We start from the raw sequence: 17,422 nt of genomic DNA, 5'->3' as shown, positions 1-17,422 counted from the left end.
CTGGGGAGGGGCCCTAAGGCGGGCAGACCCTGCCCGCGACTCGGTTCTGGGCTGCTGAGCGGCAGCGCAGCTTCAGACCAGCCACGCTGGGGGCGGGTTCCACATCTGAGGAATGGTGCCAAAGCTCCGGCCAGGTGGGGGTGTGCCGAGGCAGCACCATTCGGGTCCCCCCTCGGGCCCCCCACGCTCCCCGGGCGCCTGCCTTCCGGCTCCCAGCCAGGCCCAGTGGGTGGGGAGAGGGGTGGGAGGTCCCCAGCCAACGGGCAAAGCCAGGTGGGCTCTCTCCTCCCCCAGGCCCACACGGCCCTGCTTGTGGCCTCTGGAGGCCCCTGGCTTTCCGGAGAGAAGCTGTGCGCTGTGGCCAGGGGCACACGGCCGGCGCTGGCACCACACTGCTTGCCTTCACCTTCCCTCGACTGGGTTCAGCGTCCTGGCTGCAGACCTGGTGTCGTCTTCCTTTTCCATTGGAAACTTTTCCTTATTCTTCAGAACTGAACCCCAAGCATGCCACTTCTAGGAAGCCTTCCCAGATAGTCCCCAGGGGGATGTCTCCTTTGGCTCCCTGTGGCACTTGGTCATTCTCTGGGTGGTGGCCGTCACAACAGGCAGTGTCTATCCTGGGGCCCAGTGTACCTGCAGCCCTCAGCCCAGTGCCTCACACAAGCAGGTGCTGGGCAGCACTGGGTGAACAGAGCAGCGAAGGGCATGGCCTGCCTCCCTGCCCTGTAGCCGCTGGCCGGGACAGTCACCCAGGACCCCTCGGCTACTGTGCGAATCCCACAGCCCTGCCCAGGGTTGGTGTGCAGAGGGGCGAGTGTGGAGTGGGCCCTGTCTCACCCGGTATATCTGAGCTGACCCCACAGTAAGGGCGACGGGGACCCCGGGACTGCCCTCTTGTCTCGCAAAGCTCAGGTCTGAGCCCCTCTGAGCCAACCTCAGCAGGCGAGCCAGCCAGCCAGCCAGCGGTTCCTGTGTGCTTGCAAACCTGCTGCTGACACCCTTCCCACCAGCCTCTTCTCTGACCCTTCGAGAAGACCCATTCAGCCAACACCCTACAGAGCTCGAGCTGGGAAAAAAATGTTTTCCCAGGTAATCTGGTTTGCTTCTGCTTTACCCTGGCTGCCAGGAAGCTCAGAAGCAAAGCACTGTGCCGTGCAGCTTCCTTACCCTGGTGGCTCAGCCTGAACGCAGCTCCTTCTCGGCTCTTTTCTCTTATTCTTGTTCTCGTGGTTCAGGTTTTATTCCTTATGCTTTTTATTTGTAAGGCAAAGACTTGTGTCATTTGTTAAGAAGTCGGTGGAGTAATTGTAAGTGTCTTTTTAAGTATTCCTTGCCTGTGCAGGGACTGGCTGGGATCTTTGGGGTGCCTGACCCTGGGGTGTGTACATGAGGAGGGACCCTCAGCAGTCCAGGATTCAGAGTTGGGGGCCTGGGTCTGGCTCTGGGAATCGCCTGCTTCCCTCCTGGGACCAGGGCCTGGGCTCTGCGCCCTCTGCCTCCCCGTGCTGGCTTCTTTCCAAGGCGGTGAGCAGGCAGGCCTACTCCTGAGTGCACACGTGAAAAGGAAATCATGTCCTGCAAATACCCTTGCAAGGGGCCTGAAGGCTTTTGGGGAATCAGCCTACAAAGTCCTCCTTCCCAGTTTGCTCAGTTTTTTGAGTCAAAGCTGTTCCATGGACCAAGCAACCATACATCCTCCTCTACCTCTGCTCCCATGTTCTCGTGCCCCAAGCCCCCGGCTGGGTGGCTGGGACATTTTAAATGGGGGTTTTAACCTCTTTAAATCGGTTCCCCTGCTTATAAAGCGAAGGGACAGGACTGAGGGCTCTAAATGGGCCTTACTGACCGTGGGCCTCTGAGGGGCTGCCAAGATTCTGATGTGACAACATGCTAGGTGTCCCGGATGCAATTCTGAGGAACTAGGATTTGGCTGATGCAACCAGAGATGTCCACCTGACACACACCACCTTTCTTTATTTGTAATGGGCAGCAACACCCCTCCCCTCACAGTCCAGGCCCCACGGGGGCAGCCGCCTGTGCAGTGGGGTGGTGTCGGGGGAGCCGTGACGCCTCCCATCAGAACTACAGCTTCACAGACCAGCAGGAAATCCGTGTGCCCGGGAGCCCCTCTTGGTAATCCAGCTTGAGCTCTCTGGGATGGAGGAAGGACAGACAGACAGACAGGAGGTCAGCAAACTTGAGTGCGGTGGGCACAGAGACGGCTGGGGACAGGAACGTGGAGGTGGGGAGTCTCGGGGCCCGCAGGGTGCCCTCCAGCACAGCTGCCAAGGCCCATCACCCCAGCGACCCTGGTACGTGTGGTCTCCAGGGTCTAGGGCTCTGGGAGTTCAGGGGTCATATCCAACTGCCCCGACGCCGTTAGCCCTACTGAACACTGGGCTGGTGTGTTTTCTGTGGGTCTGAGCGGACCATCCTTTGTGGGGTCGCTGTCATGTCTAGGACATCAGCCTTCCACCTGACTGTCTCTAGCAGGGACAGAGGAGCGGGGTCCCTCAGGGTCCGGCTCCCAGCCGCCACCCCGGCTTGCGCTGATCACCTGGTGGCGGAATGGTCATGCCCCTGAACTCTCAGTGTTCGCTTGCTGTCATCTGCTGCTACTGGGGGCACCCAGAGCACGTCCTGGTAAAACTGGCCTGAGAAGCAAAGGGTGGGTCAGTGAGCGATAATGGCAGAAGGAGGCTGGGAGATTGGGACACGACGGGCACTGCCTGCTCGGAGGCAGAGGGCGCTCCCGGGGATGCCCTGAGCCACGGGCAGCGTACCGAGGGTCCCGCCGACGTGGCTGGAGAAGCGATCAGTGTCCCGCAGCAGGAGCCGGAGCCCCGCCCCAGGGCCATCCCAGAGCATCAGGCCAATGGTCACTTTGTCTGGGCTGCTGAGCAGCAGGAGTCCCGACTTGTCCATGGTCATCTTTAGGCTGTGGAGAAACACAGAGTCCTGGGCAGGAAGCGGGGCGTGGGGACGCCTGCGGGGGTCTCACGGGAGTCGCAGGGGCTGCCCGTGGCTTCCAGGAATTCCCACTGTGGCCGTGGATGGGCAGTCTCTTCAACGGTCTGGGCTTCAGCCTCCTGACTGGTGAACAAAGACTGACGCTGACCTAACGATTCCTGGCGGACCCAGTATTACTCAGCAATGAAGTAATGGTTCCTGTCTCTTCTTCTGGATTCTCAGGTTTGTGTTCTCACGGGTTAGAGTGACGTGACCGGTGGCTCTCCGTACATCCGCCTGCGTCTTCTGTGCTCACGGCGAGCGCCGCTTCCTCCCGGTGTCAGCGTGACGCTGCGCGGTGACGTCCTGGAGGCCAGTCCCTGCTCATCCCATCCCTCCTTTTCCACTTCATCTTTCACATTCTTACTGTTCTGGTTTTCTTAGGAGTATCAGGCTCCTTGCAGCATGTTGAGTAGGACTCTGCTGTAATTCTAAGGTTATTTTAAATGGAACTGCCCTAAATGGACCCCGCCCTTGAGTCAGTGTAAGACGCATGGGCTGTTTTCTTTATGAATCCAAGTATTGGGATTTTTTTTCCCTACAACTGATAGAAATCTTTATTTCATCGTCTAGCATGTGTGGCTAAGGCGCAGACATGCTGTCGATCTTTGTGTATTTGTCAGGTACCAGGACACCTGAAGATCTTTCATGAGGTGGGAGGCTTTCGGGCTTGGAGAACCTTAATGTCGGGGAAGCCTGCCTCTGTGGTGGAGGGCAGGGGGCTCGGCTCCCCACAGGCCAGGCCTCGGCCCCTGCCCTGGCCCCCAGGGACTTCCGGGACTTCTGGGGCTGGAGGGCTGCTTCTGGAAGGCTCCGCAGTGGGGGAGCCCCACTCAGAGGAGGCCACTACCCACCTCCATTCCCACCAGCTGCCCAGTGTTTGACCCCAGGAGGACGTGCCTCTGCTCATGATGCCCCAAAAGAGTGCCCAGAACAACACCCATGACCTCCCTGGCAGGCAGCGCCCCCAGGTTCCCATCACTGTCAGCACAGCCTCACTGCACAGAGAGTGCTGTCTGCCATGTCCGCTGGGCCCCAGGTCTTCCCCCTCACCCTTGGGCCCAGGGCTGGGATGCTGTCCCTAGTTATGAGTGAGGGAGCAGAGGGGCTAGGTGGCCCGCCCAGGGTCCCACAGGATTGGCAGCAGAGGTCGCCCCAAACCACACTGTCTCTTGCGTGAGAGCGTGACCTGGGCTAGGTGTGAGGGCAGCCGGGTCTCCGGGACAACCCTGGGGTGCCCTCCAGAGCTGGGGCTGTGTGGTGCAGGGCTCTGCCCGCTTGCCCTCCTGTGGGTACAGCCCACTGCAGAGCATGCACGCATGACCCGGGGCCCTGGGCTCGCCGCCGTCACCAGCTAACCCCGCCTGAGCGGTTACTGCTGGGACTCAGCCTGGGGCTTACCCGGGCATCACCAAGAACAGCGTTTCCTTCCACTTGTATGCAGAGTTTCTTTTGTCCTGGGTCACCACCACGTGCTCAGGGGTTGCGCGGACCTGTAGCTGGGGGTTCTTGAAGGTCACCTCGATCCACGCAAACTGGGCCTTGCTCATCTCATACTGGCCGGTCACCTTGACCCCTGAGAGGGCAGAGAGGTCAAAGCTGTGGCTGCAGCTGGGCACAGGCCCGAAGGGGTCCTCCCTCATCACACGCCCCAGAGCCACTCTTCACCAACTCACCTCCTCGCCCCTCTCCCCAGCACCCCTTCACCCCGCAGGCTGTGTCCCACCAGCTCTCCACTCATCCTTGGCTTCCTGTGGCTTTGGAAGGCTCCCCAGCCCTCAGTGACGGCCCCCTCGAGAGGAGCCCTCTGAGAGGGGAGATCTCGTCTGAAGTCAGTAAACGTCCATAAAGCCCTGCAGCGGTCTGGCCCTGAGCTAGGGGTCATGGGGCAGAGTGGGATGGAAAGCTGGGGTCACCCCCTCGGGAGCAGACTCCAGGCCTGGCCTGCAGTGGGAGGCCGTGTGCGTTGGGGAGGCACGAAGGAGCCGCGATGGCTGCTGACTCTGAGGTGCTCTGCAGGCGCCGTACACCTCGCGTGCTGGGCATCCCCACCTCTGAGCTGACACCTCAGTTCAACCAGCAAGGCCTTCTGGGACTGGGGGCAGGCTGGGCCAGCACCCCACCCGCTCCATCGTCCCGTGGCGATTCTGGGGCCCTTTCTTGCCTGGTGGACCCCACTTGCCTGCCAAGGCCCAGCCACTCCATGACCCTGTCAACCTCCCCTGGCCCTCAGACAGCTCTCGTCTCCTCCTCTGTCTCCACATCGCTCTGGGCACTGACCACAGGCCACTGTGCTTATCTGTGCTCTGTCTGTCTCTGCACGGCAGTGCCTGGGCAACCCCACAACCGGTCACCCTGGAGGGCCCAGTGCAAGGTCTGGGGGCTGTAGGGTGCAAATGTCGGTGCTCGTGACCATGCCACAGTCTGCAGCGGGCCCGCACAGGGTGTGGCCTCTCCCTGCATCTTTGGGGGCAGGGGTCCCGTCGTCGTTTCCGGGCAGTAAGTCGTGAATGAGTGGCGCCTGAGTCTCCCTGGAGGGGTGGCAGGGGTGCGCCCCTCACCTTGGTCGGGGTCTGAGAGCAGGCTCAGCGGCTGCTGGGAGTGCCTGAGGTCCACGCACAGCCGGTCCAGGATCCATCCCGGCAGCAGCAGGATGACAGGGGGAGACTCGATGACTGGGGCAGTAGACACAGTTCCTGGATGCGGGACAGGCTCTGGGCAGGGGCGGGGGGCTGTGGGGGCGTGCTGGAGACTTACCTGGGGGCAGGGGTGTCATTGCTGTTTCTGAAAGAAGACAATTTGGGGTTAGGCAGCCCCTCCCTGGGGGCCAGGAGTACTGAGGGATGGAGTGGCAGGAAATGTGGCCGGGGCTCCCCTCTCCCCTTCATCACGGTGAAACCCATGTGACAGGTTTGCAGAGACCCCCAGGGCATCCCTCCCCCAAATCTCCCTGCTAGAGGGCCAGATCCACTTCAGGGGCTCTGGCCTGGCGGGCACCTTTGGTTTTTAAATCCGCTTCAAGAAACAGTTCAGGAACCACGGGGACTGATGGCACCGAAACTGGTGTTCGTTTAGGAAGAGCAAGAAACAGAAGAGGAAGAGGCAGTCAGGGCTCAGGGCAGTCGGCACACCCTCCACTCATCACCACCACCTGCTACCCACCAAGTCCCAGTCCCACAACCCCTCCCACACACTCCCAACCTAAAAGAGCTTTTGCACAGATTTGCAAACAGAGAAGCATGCTATTAGGGAAAATGCTGTAGAGACAGGGTCCAGCCTGGCTTTGTGGCTGCTTCTGAGTCCAGACTTGGAGACTGGAAACAGCTCAAGGGACCCTATTAGCTTTGGGAGTGGAGGAAACCTCTTTCTAGAAGGTTCCACCCTGAGCCAGCATTCAGAGTGTAATGAATCCTCTGGTTCAGTGACAATAAAGGACACACTGCTCAGTGCCGGGCCCTTGAGCGGCTCTCCTGGGCCTGGGTCCTGCCCTGGGCTTGGTGCTTTATCTCATCCAGCAAGATGGGCAGGTTTAATGGCCATCCTGGGGACACTACCCCTGGGGGGCCAGAAGGTGACCTACCTAACAGCCTCTCTGGTAGCTGCGGTGTCCCGGTCTTGGGGTGGTATAGATAAGGAGGACGAGGAGGAGGATGGAGAGGTCCTGGTACGAATCTCGCTGGGAAGCTGGGCAGACTCCTGGAGGCCCCAGCTTTGGGGAAGTTGGCACATGCAGCTCTCCCTCAAGCAGCGTCAGGCTCCTCCCAGCTGGGGCTCTAGGACCGCCCCCCGCCAGGATTGGGGCGCAGAGAGGGCGGAGGGCTCCCTGACGCCGGCCCTCCGGGAGCCTCTCCCCCAAGCCGGAATTTGACCTCCACCCTGCTGGGATATCAGCACCCCCGCCCCTCCCAGTGCCCCTCAAGTACCTTGTCCTCTGAAGAGACTTCTTCCAGGCATGAGAGGGTCTGGATAGCCACCTCCTAATCAGACATACTTGAACTTGAGTGCCAGCCCTGCCACCAGCCAGGAAAATCACTTCCCCACAGCCGGGGCAGAGCTCGATCTGTGGTCAGGGCCAAGGTCTGTTGAGCCCCGCACCCCGGCCCCTCTCCCCCTTCACTACCTATTAGTCTCGAAATTCTGTCTCCCGTGACAGGTGTTCTAAAGAGGGGGTGACCTGGAAATCAGAGACCTTAGTTTGCCTCTTAGACACACCTTTCTGGGACCCCCAACTGGATGGGGACCATGTCCCTCGTGCCCAGGACAGGGCTGGAGTGGCAGCCAGTAAGGGAACTGGTGACTGAACGCACCAGAGTGCCCGGGCAGAGGACGCCCCCTCCCGGCAGCAGGGCTGAGTGAGCTCGGCCCTGGCCAGCGACTGTGTCCCGGAATGGCGCCCTAGGCCTGCGTCAGCCAACGCCACCCAGGCCAGACCTTGAGGCTATCAGTCCCTTACCTGAGTGGACATTCCTGTGTTTGTTTTCTGGATAAAACAAAAAGACAGAGAAAGAAAGAGAGACGCTGTCAGGGTGGTCTGGATGCCCAGGAAGTGCCTCTGTCTGGCCTCGCCCCCCAGCCCCTGCAGGGAGCTCAGGGCTCGGCATCCTCCCCAGTGAACGGGGACCAGCTGCCAGGCTGGGGTGGCAGGGCTGGGGTCCCGGGGGGCACGTGGGGGAGAGGCTGGGGAGAATGCTGGGTCGAAGCTCAGCTGTCAAGGCGGCTGAGAGCTTTCACACCCACCTGCTTCCACGGGCTTCTCAGCAACCTGAGACTGTTCTTGGCCTTCAGGTTTGGTGACCACCATGGACGTGAGGGGAGTGACAAAGCTGTAGTTGAGCGACAAGCTCAGAGCTCGGGTCTCGAGGGCCGGCTTCTCGGCATCTGACGCAGAAACCCTGCGGACGGACGGAGGACATCAGAGGCTCCGCGGGTCCCCAGACGCCCAGTCGGACTCCCCCTCCCTCCCCGAGCCTCTGGGGGGTTCCCGCAGGAAGTCTGTGGTTCAGACACGGTACCACAGCCCCCGTCTCTAGGCCCAGGAGCTGCCTTGTGCCAGCGGCGCCCGCCCCACCACGGCGGGCTCGAGGCGGTCCCGAGGCTGCGCGGCCGCGCCAGTGGGCCCTTGAGGGTGTGGGCGACCCACATTTGCTCCAGCAGCTGCTGGATGGTCAGGTACGCCCAGAGTCTCTCCATGAAGCCGTGGAAGATGTACTTGGGGCTCTGGAACTCCGCCGCCGCCGCCGCGCTGGACTCCGTCTGGAAGGTGATGTTCTGCATGTGCTGGAAAGAGAGGCCGGCAGGGCAGGAGCAGTGAGGGCCTGGCGTCCACACACGGCCTCGCGCTTCTGGGCACTCACACCGGAAACCTGCTTGGAGCTGGGTCAGGCCCCAGGCGCCTGCTGCGAGGCCCGCGTGCCCTCGGCACAGAGGTGGGGGTGGGGGGCAGGCTCAGCCCCAGAGCCTCCCAGGATGAGGAGGTAAAGGAGATACGAGACGTGACGCAGCACGCGTGGAGCCAGGAGCCCAGGCCAGAAGGCCCTCTGGGAGAGAGGGCTGGACCCCAGGCCAGGGCAGAGAGGTCTGCACCTGCAGATGGAGCAGAGACGGTCCCCCAAGATGGAGGCCTGGGGGCCTGAGAGGGAAGGGCCTTGCCCTGCAGTCACCGGCAGAGTTGAGACGAGAACTCGGGGGTCATGGCCCTGGGCAGGTCTGGGGCTCTACCTACCCTGCCCGAGTGGAGCCCTCTGTGGGCGATGGGCACCGTGGCCTGTGTCCAAGCCCCAGTGGACGGTGGCTTCCTTCCCAGGGAGGGGCCTTCTGTCTCAGGCTGACCTGGCCTGCAGCCTGCGAAGCACCCCCGGCGCGGAGGAACCCCAGCCCTCTCCCAGCCCCGCTCCCGTGGCAGCCAGACACCATGGCAGCCGTGTGGACGGGGCCCAGCCAGCACTGCTGGGGCTGCCCTCCTGCCTCTCACCCGGAGCCGGGCTTCCCTGGGCTGGGTCACACGCTGGCCACCTGTACGGACTTTGCCCTGTCCACATGTACAGCTATTTGTTTGATGCTTTTCCTTAAATGAACTTCAAATGGAGTAAAACACTCTTTACTTAGTCTTGTCCCCAGCAATGACTGAAATCTTAGGTCTGGGGTTCACACTGTATCTTTCAGAAGACACATAAAAATAACTATGACATGTTTGTGAACTACCCCAAATCACCGTAGGTTCCTCACTTTGGGAACCCCCGTCCTAGAGGGTACTACGAGCAGCTAACATGTTTGGGGTGTTTACACGGGGCCAGATGTTAAGCCCCACAGCGGCCTTATTAGGCGGGTAAGGTGACCTATTGTCACTTTACAAAGGAGGAAATCGAAGCATGGGGGGTGAAGAGACCCACCCCGGGTCTCACCTCGGGGAGGTGGCAGAGCTGGGTTTGAAACCAGGCAGGCTGGCCACAGGGTAGGCTGTCCCTCATGCCATGTGGCTGCGCCTGAACGAGGGCCTGGGTACCCCCTGCCCGCCCGCCTTGCCAGCTTGGAACATCCCTCCATCGCTTCCCCACACGGCCTCTGCTGCCTCTACTCATCCCTCATCTCAGCTGAGACTCCTCCGGGCAGCACTGCCTGATCGCCAGGCCAGGCTGGAGCTCCCCGGGCTGCCCCCGGGCCTCCGAGATTTCCTGTCAGGGACACCCCAGCCCCTACCCCCTTGCCTGGGTGATGATTTACCCCGTGTCCCCTGTGAGGGCACAGAGAAGGACCTGACGCAGGGCAGGTGCTGTTTCTCTTTGTGGAACGACAGGGCCTCCCGTGGCACAGAGGCAGGGAAGGCTGGGCAAGGATGGGGCACCGTGGGGCAAATGGGCTCCTGACTCTGCTGCAGTGGGGCCCCGGTCCTGCCCTGCCTGGACCTCGGTCTGCTCACCTGTGAAATGGGAACAGCCCTCCCTGCCCAGCTGCAACCCCCGAGGGCAGAATGAGGATGGGGATGCCAGGAACATCAGGAAGGGCAGGGCGGCAGCCCAGACCGGCTGCTGAGCGTCGTCCGTAAGTGGCAGAGGGCACTTTGTGACCTGCCCAAGGTCAACCAGCTGGAACCCAGCAGGGCTGGGGTTTGAACCAGGCCTCTGCCCGTGCCCTGCAGGATGGCCGCCCACACTCACAAGCTGCCCGCTGACTGTGGCTGCGAGCACATCAGGGCTCTGCTCCCCCAGCTTCCCAGCCACCACCATCTCGGAGCCCTTGAAGAGCAGCCGGAAGTTGTTCTGTGTGACTTCCTCCACTGTGTTTTTTGGGTACTCGAAGGTCACTGAGGTCAGCAGCGGGTTGGCCACCTCCTGGTAGAAGTCCTGCAGGGTGGGGGTTGTCATTAGGGCCAGGCGGAGTGTGCCCACCCTCTGTACTGACCCTCACCCACGCAACCCGCCGGGGGCACATGGGCACCTGCAGCTGCAGGGCGGAGTCCGAGTCCTCGTAGATGCGACGAGCCAGGCCGCCGTTTTCCAAGGCCAGCTTCTCCAGGAAGGCATAGCTGACATCAAAGCCGAAGCCCAGGCAAAAGAGGCTGTACTGACCACTTATAGCTTCCTGCACGTTCTTCTGGATCTTCTTGGGGTTGGTCTCCCCTGGGACCGGGGGTTGGGAAGTGGGTGAGAAAACAGTGACACGTGATGGAAACTTCTGCAACCTCGGAGGGGGAGCGACCTCCCAGCCACCCTCCCTGCCCCGGGTCCCGCAGCGAGCCGGGCAGGGTCCCAGCTGCTCCCAAAGGCGGCAGGCCCCGGAGCCGCGGGCGCGCCCTCACCAGCCGTGGGGTCGCCGTCAGTGAGCAGGATGATGAGGGACACGCTCCCCGAGGACAGCAGCTCCGCCCGGGTGGCGCTCTCCAGCAGCTGCACGGCCATCAGCATCGCATCGTTGATGTTTGTCCCTGACGGGCACACGCTGTCAGGGCGGCCCCCAGTCAGTGCCCGAGGGCTGCACGAGGGCCGCAGAGGCACTCACCTCCCTGGGCCTCGATGCTGGCCGCGTAGCTCCTGGCCTGCTTCACGTTCTCAGCCGAGGCTGGCACCAGCAAGGGCCTCCACTGGGTGGCTTCCCAGCTGAAGCTCACAAGGTTGAACTGGTCGTTGGGGCTGAGGTCGTCCAGGATCTTGATGAGGGCTTCCCGGGTCTGGTCAAGGGAAGGGGACACCACGTAGGTGTTTCGGGGGGGCCTCCCTGGGGGCTAGCATGCCCTTGGCTAGCACCCCTCAGCTTGCATCTGGAGTGGGGACAGGGTGAGGGCTCTGGGGTGGTACTTGCCCCAGACTCTGACCAGTCCTCACCACGTCGTGGGAAGATGGAGAAGGGAGGGTCTGCCTCTGGGGTGGACCTATGGTGGGCGGCGTCTGGGAGTTTTCAGGGTCGTGCTTGGCCCATGTCACCCACCTGCTGGATCTTCCTTCCCCTCATGGAGCCGCTCTTGTCAATGACAAAGATCACGTTCTTGGGTATTGCTGGCAGGCCCTCGGGGGCAAAGTAGTGCACGAAGTAGCCATTCTCAATCTGTGACCCAGACAGATGGAAGCAGGTGAGGAGAGCCACAGGCCTGCCCGCCCCCGGCCGGCTGCCCCACCTGAAGCCCTAGGCTCTGATGCTCTCCTCATTCCAGCCTGTCCACTTCTGCCCGCATCAACCTCCCCAAATCCTCACCATCTTTTAGGGCTCAGACCAGCCCCTGTCTTGCCTTCCCCGTTCATGCATCACCCACTAAACCTCTACCCCCACTCTACCTCCTGTTTGTTTTAGAATTTGAGGCAACTTGTGCTAAAAGATGCAGAACATAATAAACTTGAGATCCATTGAAAGAGTGAAGACTCTAAAAACAAGGTCCATCAAAAGAGTAAAGGGGAAGCACAGTGATGCTGGAAACTTGTGTGAAAGAAGCAACTGAGCAGAAAACTGAGCTGTGAGCCTCCTAGCAGCCACGGCAATGAGGGAAACCCTACAGGGCAGCTCCTCAGCAGAGACAAGCCTTTCTTGCCTGTGAAAGAGCTGTTTCAAGGACAACACAACTGAACTGCCTCCCTCCCACCTGTGCTGCCCCTGGCACACACTGGTAAGTAAAGGCAGTTGATTTTGTCTTTCCTTCTAGAACACCAAGCTCAGGTCCTTGAGCATGGGTGGATTTCCTGGTTGCCCTACTCTCGTCTGGAGCTCACACCTGGATGGAGCCCCCCGAGTGAGTCCGGTTCACATCATAGTGGACTGTGAAGTCGCCATTCAGGACTGTCTCTTGCTGCTCTGGCGACCTCTGCTGCTGCGAGAGCGTAGGCTTGAATCGGATGTGAGCCTGGAGAAACAACGGGAGGGTTGAGGCCCGGAGGGGCAGTGAGGCCCTACCAACAATGCCCCCATCCCCTCTGAAGTAAGACTTCCAAGGTGCAGCTTTGGCTCAAATTCCAGGGAACTTCCTCTCACACAGAGCTGTCAGAGAGACGGCCCCCACACAGCGAAGTGGGTGTGGGTGTGCACCCCCAGCTCCTGCAGCCACGCAGGCAGAGGCTGGGCTCAGGATGTGAACGATCCAGCTCTCTCTGCCTCTCAGGACCCTCATGTCAGTCTCCTGTTCAAGTCCTTCTCCCCTGATCTCAAGGTCCTTCTCTAGGCCTTGCCCCTCCATCTGCCAAATGACATCATGGACACAGAGACCGCCGAGGTCCCTCCAGCTCAGTGATTCTGCCCAGTTGTCCTGCTCTGGAAGTACAGGGCTGACCTGCAGACAGGCGCCTTGGCAGCGTCCCCCGACCGCCATGGTAGGCTTACCTTGGTCTCATTCTGCACGATGGTGAGGGCTTCTGCCAGTTCGTTGGTCATGAACGTGCTCTTTGCCTCCAAAAAGCTGATGCCCTGAGGCTCAAAGATGTGAATGTCCATCTGGAGGCAAGAAGTGGGTCACTGGGTCAGCCAGGAGCTGGGGCTGGGCCTCATGTGGGAAGGAGGGGCAGCCCTCAACAGAGAAGATCGTCCCAGGAGGCCTCCAGGGAGGAGGCAGCGCCACACACCTGCAGGTGCTTGACCAGCTGCTGAGGCTGGATTTTAAGCAGCAGCTCATACACTCCCAGCTGCCGCCTGAGCAGCTCCTCATACACCAGCTCGAAGGTGACCTTGGCAGCAGGAGCCACACTGACCGACACGTGGAACTCCTCCATCTTCCTCCCAGAGGTCCTGCGGGAGGTGAGCGTCAGGTCTGCCCCTCGAGGTGGGAGCCGGCTAAAGGGCTGAAGACAGGGGGCCCGGCCCCGCCCCCCAGGGGCCCCCCGCCGTCTCTGGCTCACTTGACAAGGCCCGCACTCTCCCCCCTGGCCACGGCCGCGCTGTACTGCTCCTGGGCTACAGCCTTCTCCTTGATGTGCCCTGGGTAGGTCACACCTTCGACGATCCTGGGGCAGAAGGGTGGGAGTTGTGCAGAGCCCAGTGGGGGTGGCCCACTCAATTCCACCTCCTCCAGAGAGCCTCTCTGGACTTGGTGGGCCTCTTGAAAGAGTGACTCCTGTCTTTGCCTGACCAAATTATGTTGTACCTACTGTGTACACCAGACAGTACACCAGATGAGGCTGGGAGGCCTCTGCCAAGCATGCCAGGCCTCCACCTACCCAAGGCGTGCAGGGTGTTGGTGAGCACGTGCTTTTCGGAGCAGACAGGGATGGAAGGTGCAGAGCAGGTGAGGCTGAGCTCAGTGCGGGCCTCCCTCCCCCTTCTACCCCACAGACCATTCCGAAGGACACAGGGGGTCCCTAGCGAGAGCTTTTGGAGGCTTGCTATGCTCAGCTGGGTGTCCGGCTGTGTAGAGCAGACTGAGGGGGCAGGAGGTGCAGGGCCCCCAGGCTGGTGGGAGACACGGAGCTGGCAGGCTCTGAGGCCTCCTCCTGGGGCTGTCGCCTCTTCCCACCACCACGGGGCAGGGCGCTCTGCAGAGAGGTGGGCCTCTGGGGAAGAAGATTTCTGACACCTGGTGAATGGGATGCCTAGGGGTGTGAACACAAGCCCTGTGGCCATTTTTGGGACTGAGAAAGAACTGCTGGGGTGTTTCTCTGGAGGGGAAACGCCTACTCCAGAACCCATGGGTCACTAGGGATGTATCAGGCAAACACTGACTCCATCCAGGGCAGGTGTGCAAGGGCAGGAGCATGCAGGGGTGGGCGGGGAGGGGGCAGCTAGGCCGCCAGGACGGGGTGCCCCTCCTCCACACCTCCCTGACCTTTCTGGTCATAGTTTAACTTTGGGCAGGGGAGGGAGCTGGTGCGTGGGCACAGGGCTCCACCTCCCAGATGTCCAGCTGGGGCTCCCAGCCAACTCAGAGAGTGGGGCACCCTGCCCCCTGCATCCCTATCTCATGAGCAACAAGATCTGGGCCCAGAGAGGGGTGCCAGTCCTGGGCTCTGCAGATGCAATGGGTGTACTGGCCTTGGCATCCATGTGGATATACCCACTGTAAGTTGGGCAGTTCAGGCCCTGGCCCAGCCCAGAGGGGCAGGCAGAGGGGACAGTACTGTAGAGGCCCCAGAGTACTCTGGGGACCCTGCCTGAGATACACTTGCTCCCTGCCCCTCCCCTCCCCCTCCCTCTGGCCTGTCCTCAATCACGGCCTCTCCTGCCAGGCCAGGGGGCAGAGAGCTCTTGGGCTCAGCAAACATTGCAAAACCAAGTCGGGAAGGTGGGGGAGGACAGCAGAGGACAGGATGGGGACTGTCACAGCTCACACAGTCCCCAGAGTCCCCAGGGGCCTCAGACCCAGGGCAGGAGAGCCCTCTGCGGTATCCTGGTTCGGGGCTGGGAGACAGCCTGGCTGAGAACTTCCCGTGACAAGGAGGTCCCCTCCTCGAGGCATGGCTCCACTGTGGGGAAGCCCAGGGGTATGGTGTCCGCATTCTGCGCTGTAATCTGCCTTTTGGTGATCCCTTCCTGCCTCGGCCTGGCCTCAGGATGTCCCAAGTCTGTACTCCTTGTGGGCAGATAAAAATGTTGTAGTTCCCACATGTCACCCAGGCAGCACTAGGGATGCTGGAGGGATGGATGGATGACAGGAAGAACAGATGTATGGAAAGAGGGATGGATGGATGGAGGCACGGAGGGAGGGATGGAAACGTCTCTGAGAAGCACAGAGGTTCTGGGTAGAGCCTCTGGCTCCCTGTATTGCCTACAGGTAGAGCGCACACCTTAGGCACACATCCTGGCACCTCTCCCATCAGTAAGAGGGCACTGGGGAGATGGTGGCACAGTGCTGGGTTGTGGAGGGGCCTGAGGAGGAGGGCAGGGGGCACCTACATGGAGAAGTTGGTGATGAAGGCTCTCTGGGGCAGCTCCATCTGGAACGTGGCCTCCTGCACAGTGTCGGCCCTGTTGACGACTCTGCTGGTGACCACTGTGTGGGCAAATCTGGACGAGACCTTGGAGTCCACTGTGAGGCTGTAGATGTCGATGTCATTCTACAGCGGAGGAGGAGGAGGTGGGGTTGTTTCAATGCCACCCCTTCTAGGGGCCACACTCTTCAAGAGCAGGCCCTGACTTGGTCCGATCCTTAGGTGAACGCCTCGAGCTAGAGGCAGCTGCGTGCTTCATTCCCCACCCTATGCTGTGGGGAGCAGGGGGCACATTCGTCTTGCTCCTTGGGGGCCCCACCCAAGACAGCCAGCATGCAGGGAGGGCGTGGTGGAGCCTGAGCTCCATGTGTCTCAGAGGGGCTGTCGCTCATCCTCAGGCAGAGGGCCCTGGTGGGTCGAGCAGCTTCAAACGCTGTCTTAGTTCTGCCGGGTGAAAGGGCAGGATGAAGTCCTTTGATTTCTGGTGACCTCAGCCTTTGTGGGAACAGGGAACAGCTCCCAGTCTCCCACCAGGGGCCTATGGGTCGGCGAGAGTTTGGAGGTACAGAGGGCCCAGTCTCTATGGGCTGGGAAGCTTCCTATTTGCTACCTTTTCCCTGCATGTGGATCCCCCCAGGTGCCCCCCACATCCCCACAGCGGGGGGTCCCTCGGGCAGATGCTCTGTGGTCCTCACCAGCTCTGCGCAGCTGCACACGCAGTTCAGCACAGACCTGCGTGTCTGCTGCACGGCAGGCACCACGCTAAGCTCTTTACAGGTCTTACAGGTCTGATCTTCAGAAACCCCAGGACCTCTCTATAGCTTTTATTTTTACCCTGCTTTACAGATGAGGAAACTGATACATAGAAAGTATAACTGACTTGCTAACCTGCTTTTCCTCATCTGTAAAACCCGATGAACCCTTCTATTAAATGGGAGAATATCCCTAAAGCCCTCGGGGTGGTGCCTGGTGGCTGGTCAGCACCATTTCTTTGCACACACTGATGCACGGCCACTTATACCTTCTACACCCGCACACAGAGGCTCTCCTCCTTGGCGGTTCACACCACTTGCGCTCAGGTGCACACACAGTGAGGGACACCCACTACCTTTCTGGCCATGGTGGTCTGGAAGAGCGTGAGCAGGGACAGCAGGGTCAGCACGGTGCCACAGGTGCAGACAGGGCTTGGGATCTTCATTTTGGCTCCGGTGCCTGGCGGGCTGCGTCTGAACGTGGGAGGAGGTGGGGAATGAATTAATAGTTTGCTCGCCGCCCCGCCCCTGTGGGGGCAGGTTCTGGGAAATGGGGATCTACAAGCCAAAACCTGTAGTGGCCTCAGAGAAGCAGGCAGACCGAATGCCCTGTGGACCTTGGCTGGGGACAGGGACGTGACTGAGGAAAGGCAGGCTCGGGTGGCAGCTGGGTGCTGGGGCCCTCCTCCAAGGCCCAGAATCTTCCCAGGCCACCAGCCCTCAGCCCAGTCTTCCACCAGGCTCCCAAGGGTGGAGGTCCTGGCAGCGACCAGCAGGCTCTCCATAAGCCCAGCCTGGGGGAAACGGGGAGGGCCTGGAGGCTTCTGGGAGGAAGCGGGCCTGGAGGCCAGGTTGGAGTGACTGGGCAGTGGGGGCCCTTAAGGCCCTGCACAGCCTTGGGGTGTCTGAGTGGGCGAACAAAGGGTGGATGTGCCTTAATGCTGGTGTGAAAGAGGCTGTGCCCAGGTCCCCTCTTCTCTCTCCTGGCGTCCCAGCTGCTGTTCGGGCCCCCTTAATCTAGCTAGGGTTCTTGATTCCACCCCAGCAAGGCCCCCTAAGACCTGCACTTCAGCAATACAAACCGACGGCCATGCAGATGCCCACCCCTGGGCCCAGATGTCTTGCTGGGGAGTTACTGGAACACATGGGACAGAAGAGCGGGGCTCCTGAAGGGGTGGCCGCGTGGAGGCCAAGGGGCCCCACACATCATGGCTAGAGAAAGGCACACACCGATCACCAGCGCCGAGGCAGTGTGGCCGCCACGAGCCCAGGACATGGGGGCATTACCAGTGACTTTGTTCCGTATTCTTTTAATCAAGTAGAAAT

The 17,422-nt window shown here is 60.8% G+C and overlaps 1 protein-coding gene across 1 annotated transcript; it reads right to left on the bottom strand.

Moving 5' to 3' along the window:
- Positions 1–1,948: 1,948 nt before the first annotated feature.
- ITIH4 (inter-alpha-trypsin inhibitor heavy chain 4) lies at positions 1,949–16,608 on the bottom strand. The gene is made up of 23 exons (XM_057486521.1): positions 16,453–16,608; positions 15,310–15,470; positions 13,320–13,424; positions 13,047–13,209; positions 12,808–12,918; positions 12,206–12,334; positions 11,431–11,547; positions 11,005–11,173; positions 10,805–10,930; positions 10,444–10,625; positions 10,164–10,349; positions 8,150–8,286; positions 7,747–7,901; positions 7,463–7,489; positions 6,933–6,986; positions 6,590–6,718; positions 6,007–6,069; positions 5,767–5,793; positions 5,571–5,684; positions 4,411–4,585; positions 2,784–2,938; positions 2,558–2,654; positions 1,949–2,152 (listed from the first exon to the last, which is right to left on the bottom strand). Exons 1-23 carry the CDS (start codon positions 16,540–16,542, stop codon positions 2,083–2,085), a joined length of 2,742 nt encoding a protein of 913 aa, XP_057342504.1. The 5' UTR covers positions 16,543–16,608; the 3' UTR covers positions 1,949–2,082.
- Positions 16,609–17,422: the final 814 nt, after the last annotated feature.

This window comes from Manis pentadactyla, chromosome 1, assembly GCF_030020395.1.
Source record: "Manis pentadactyla isolate mManPen7 chromosome 1, mManPen7.hap1, whole genome shotgun sequence".
In the NCBI taxonomy this organism is placed as follows: Eukaryota; Metazoa; Chordata; class Mammalia; order Pholidota; family Manidae; genus Manis; species Manis pentadactyla.
The sequence above is the reverse complement of the archived record's forward strand: the minus strand, read 5'-3'. Positions and strand labels throughout refer to the sequence as shown.

Coding starts and splice junctions, on each gene's coding strand:
- ITIH4 (XM_057486521.1), bottom strand. CDS start 16,542: ATGAAGATCCCAAGCCCTGTCTGCACCTGTGGCACCGTGCTGACCCTG. Junction 12,919..13,046: donor AGCTGGTCAAGCACCTGCAG/GTGTGTGGCGCT, acceptor TCTTGCCTCCAG/ATGGACATTCACATCTTTGA. Junction 11,548..12,205: donor ACTCGGGGGGCTCCATCCAG/GTGTGAGCTCCA, acceptor TCTGGGTCACAG/ATTGAGAATGGCTACTTCGT.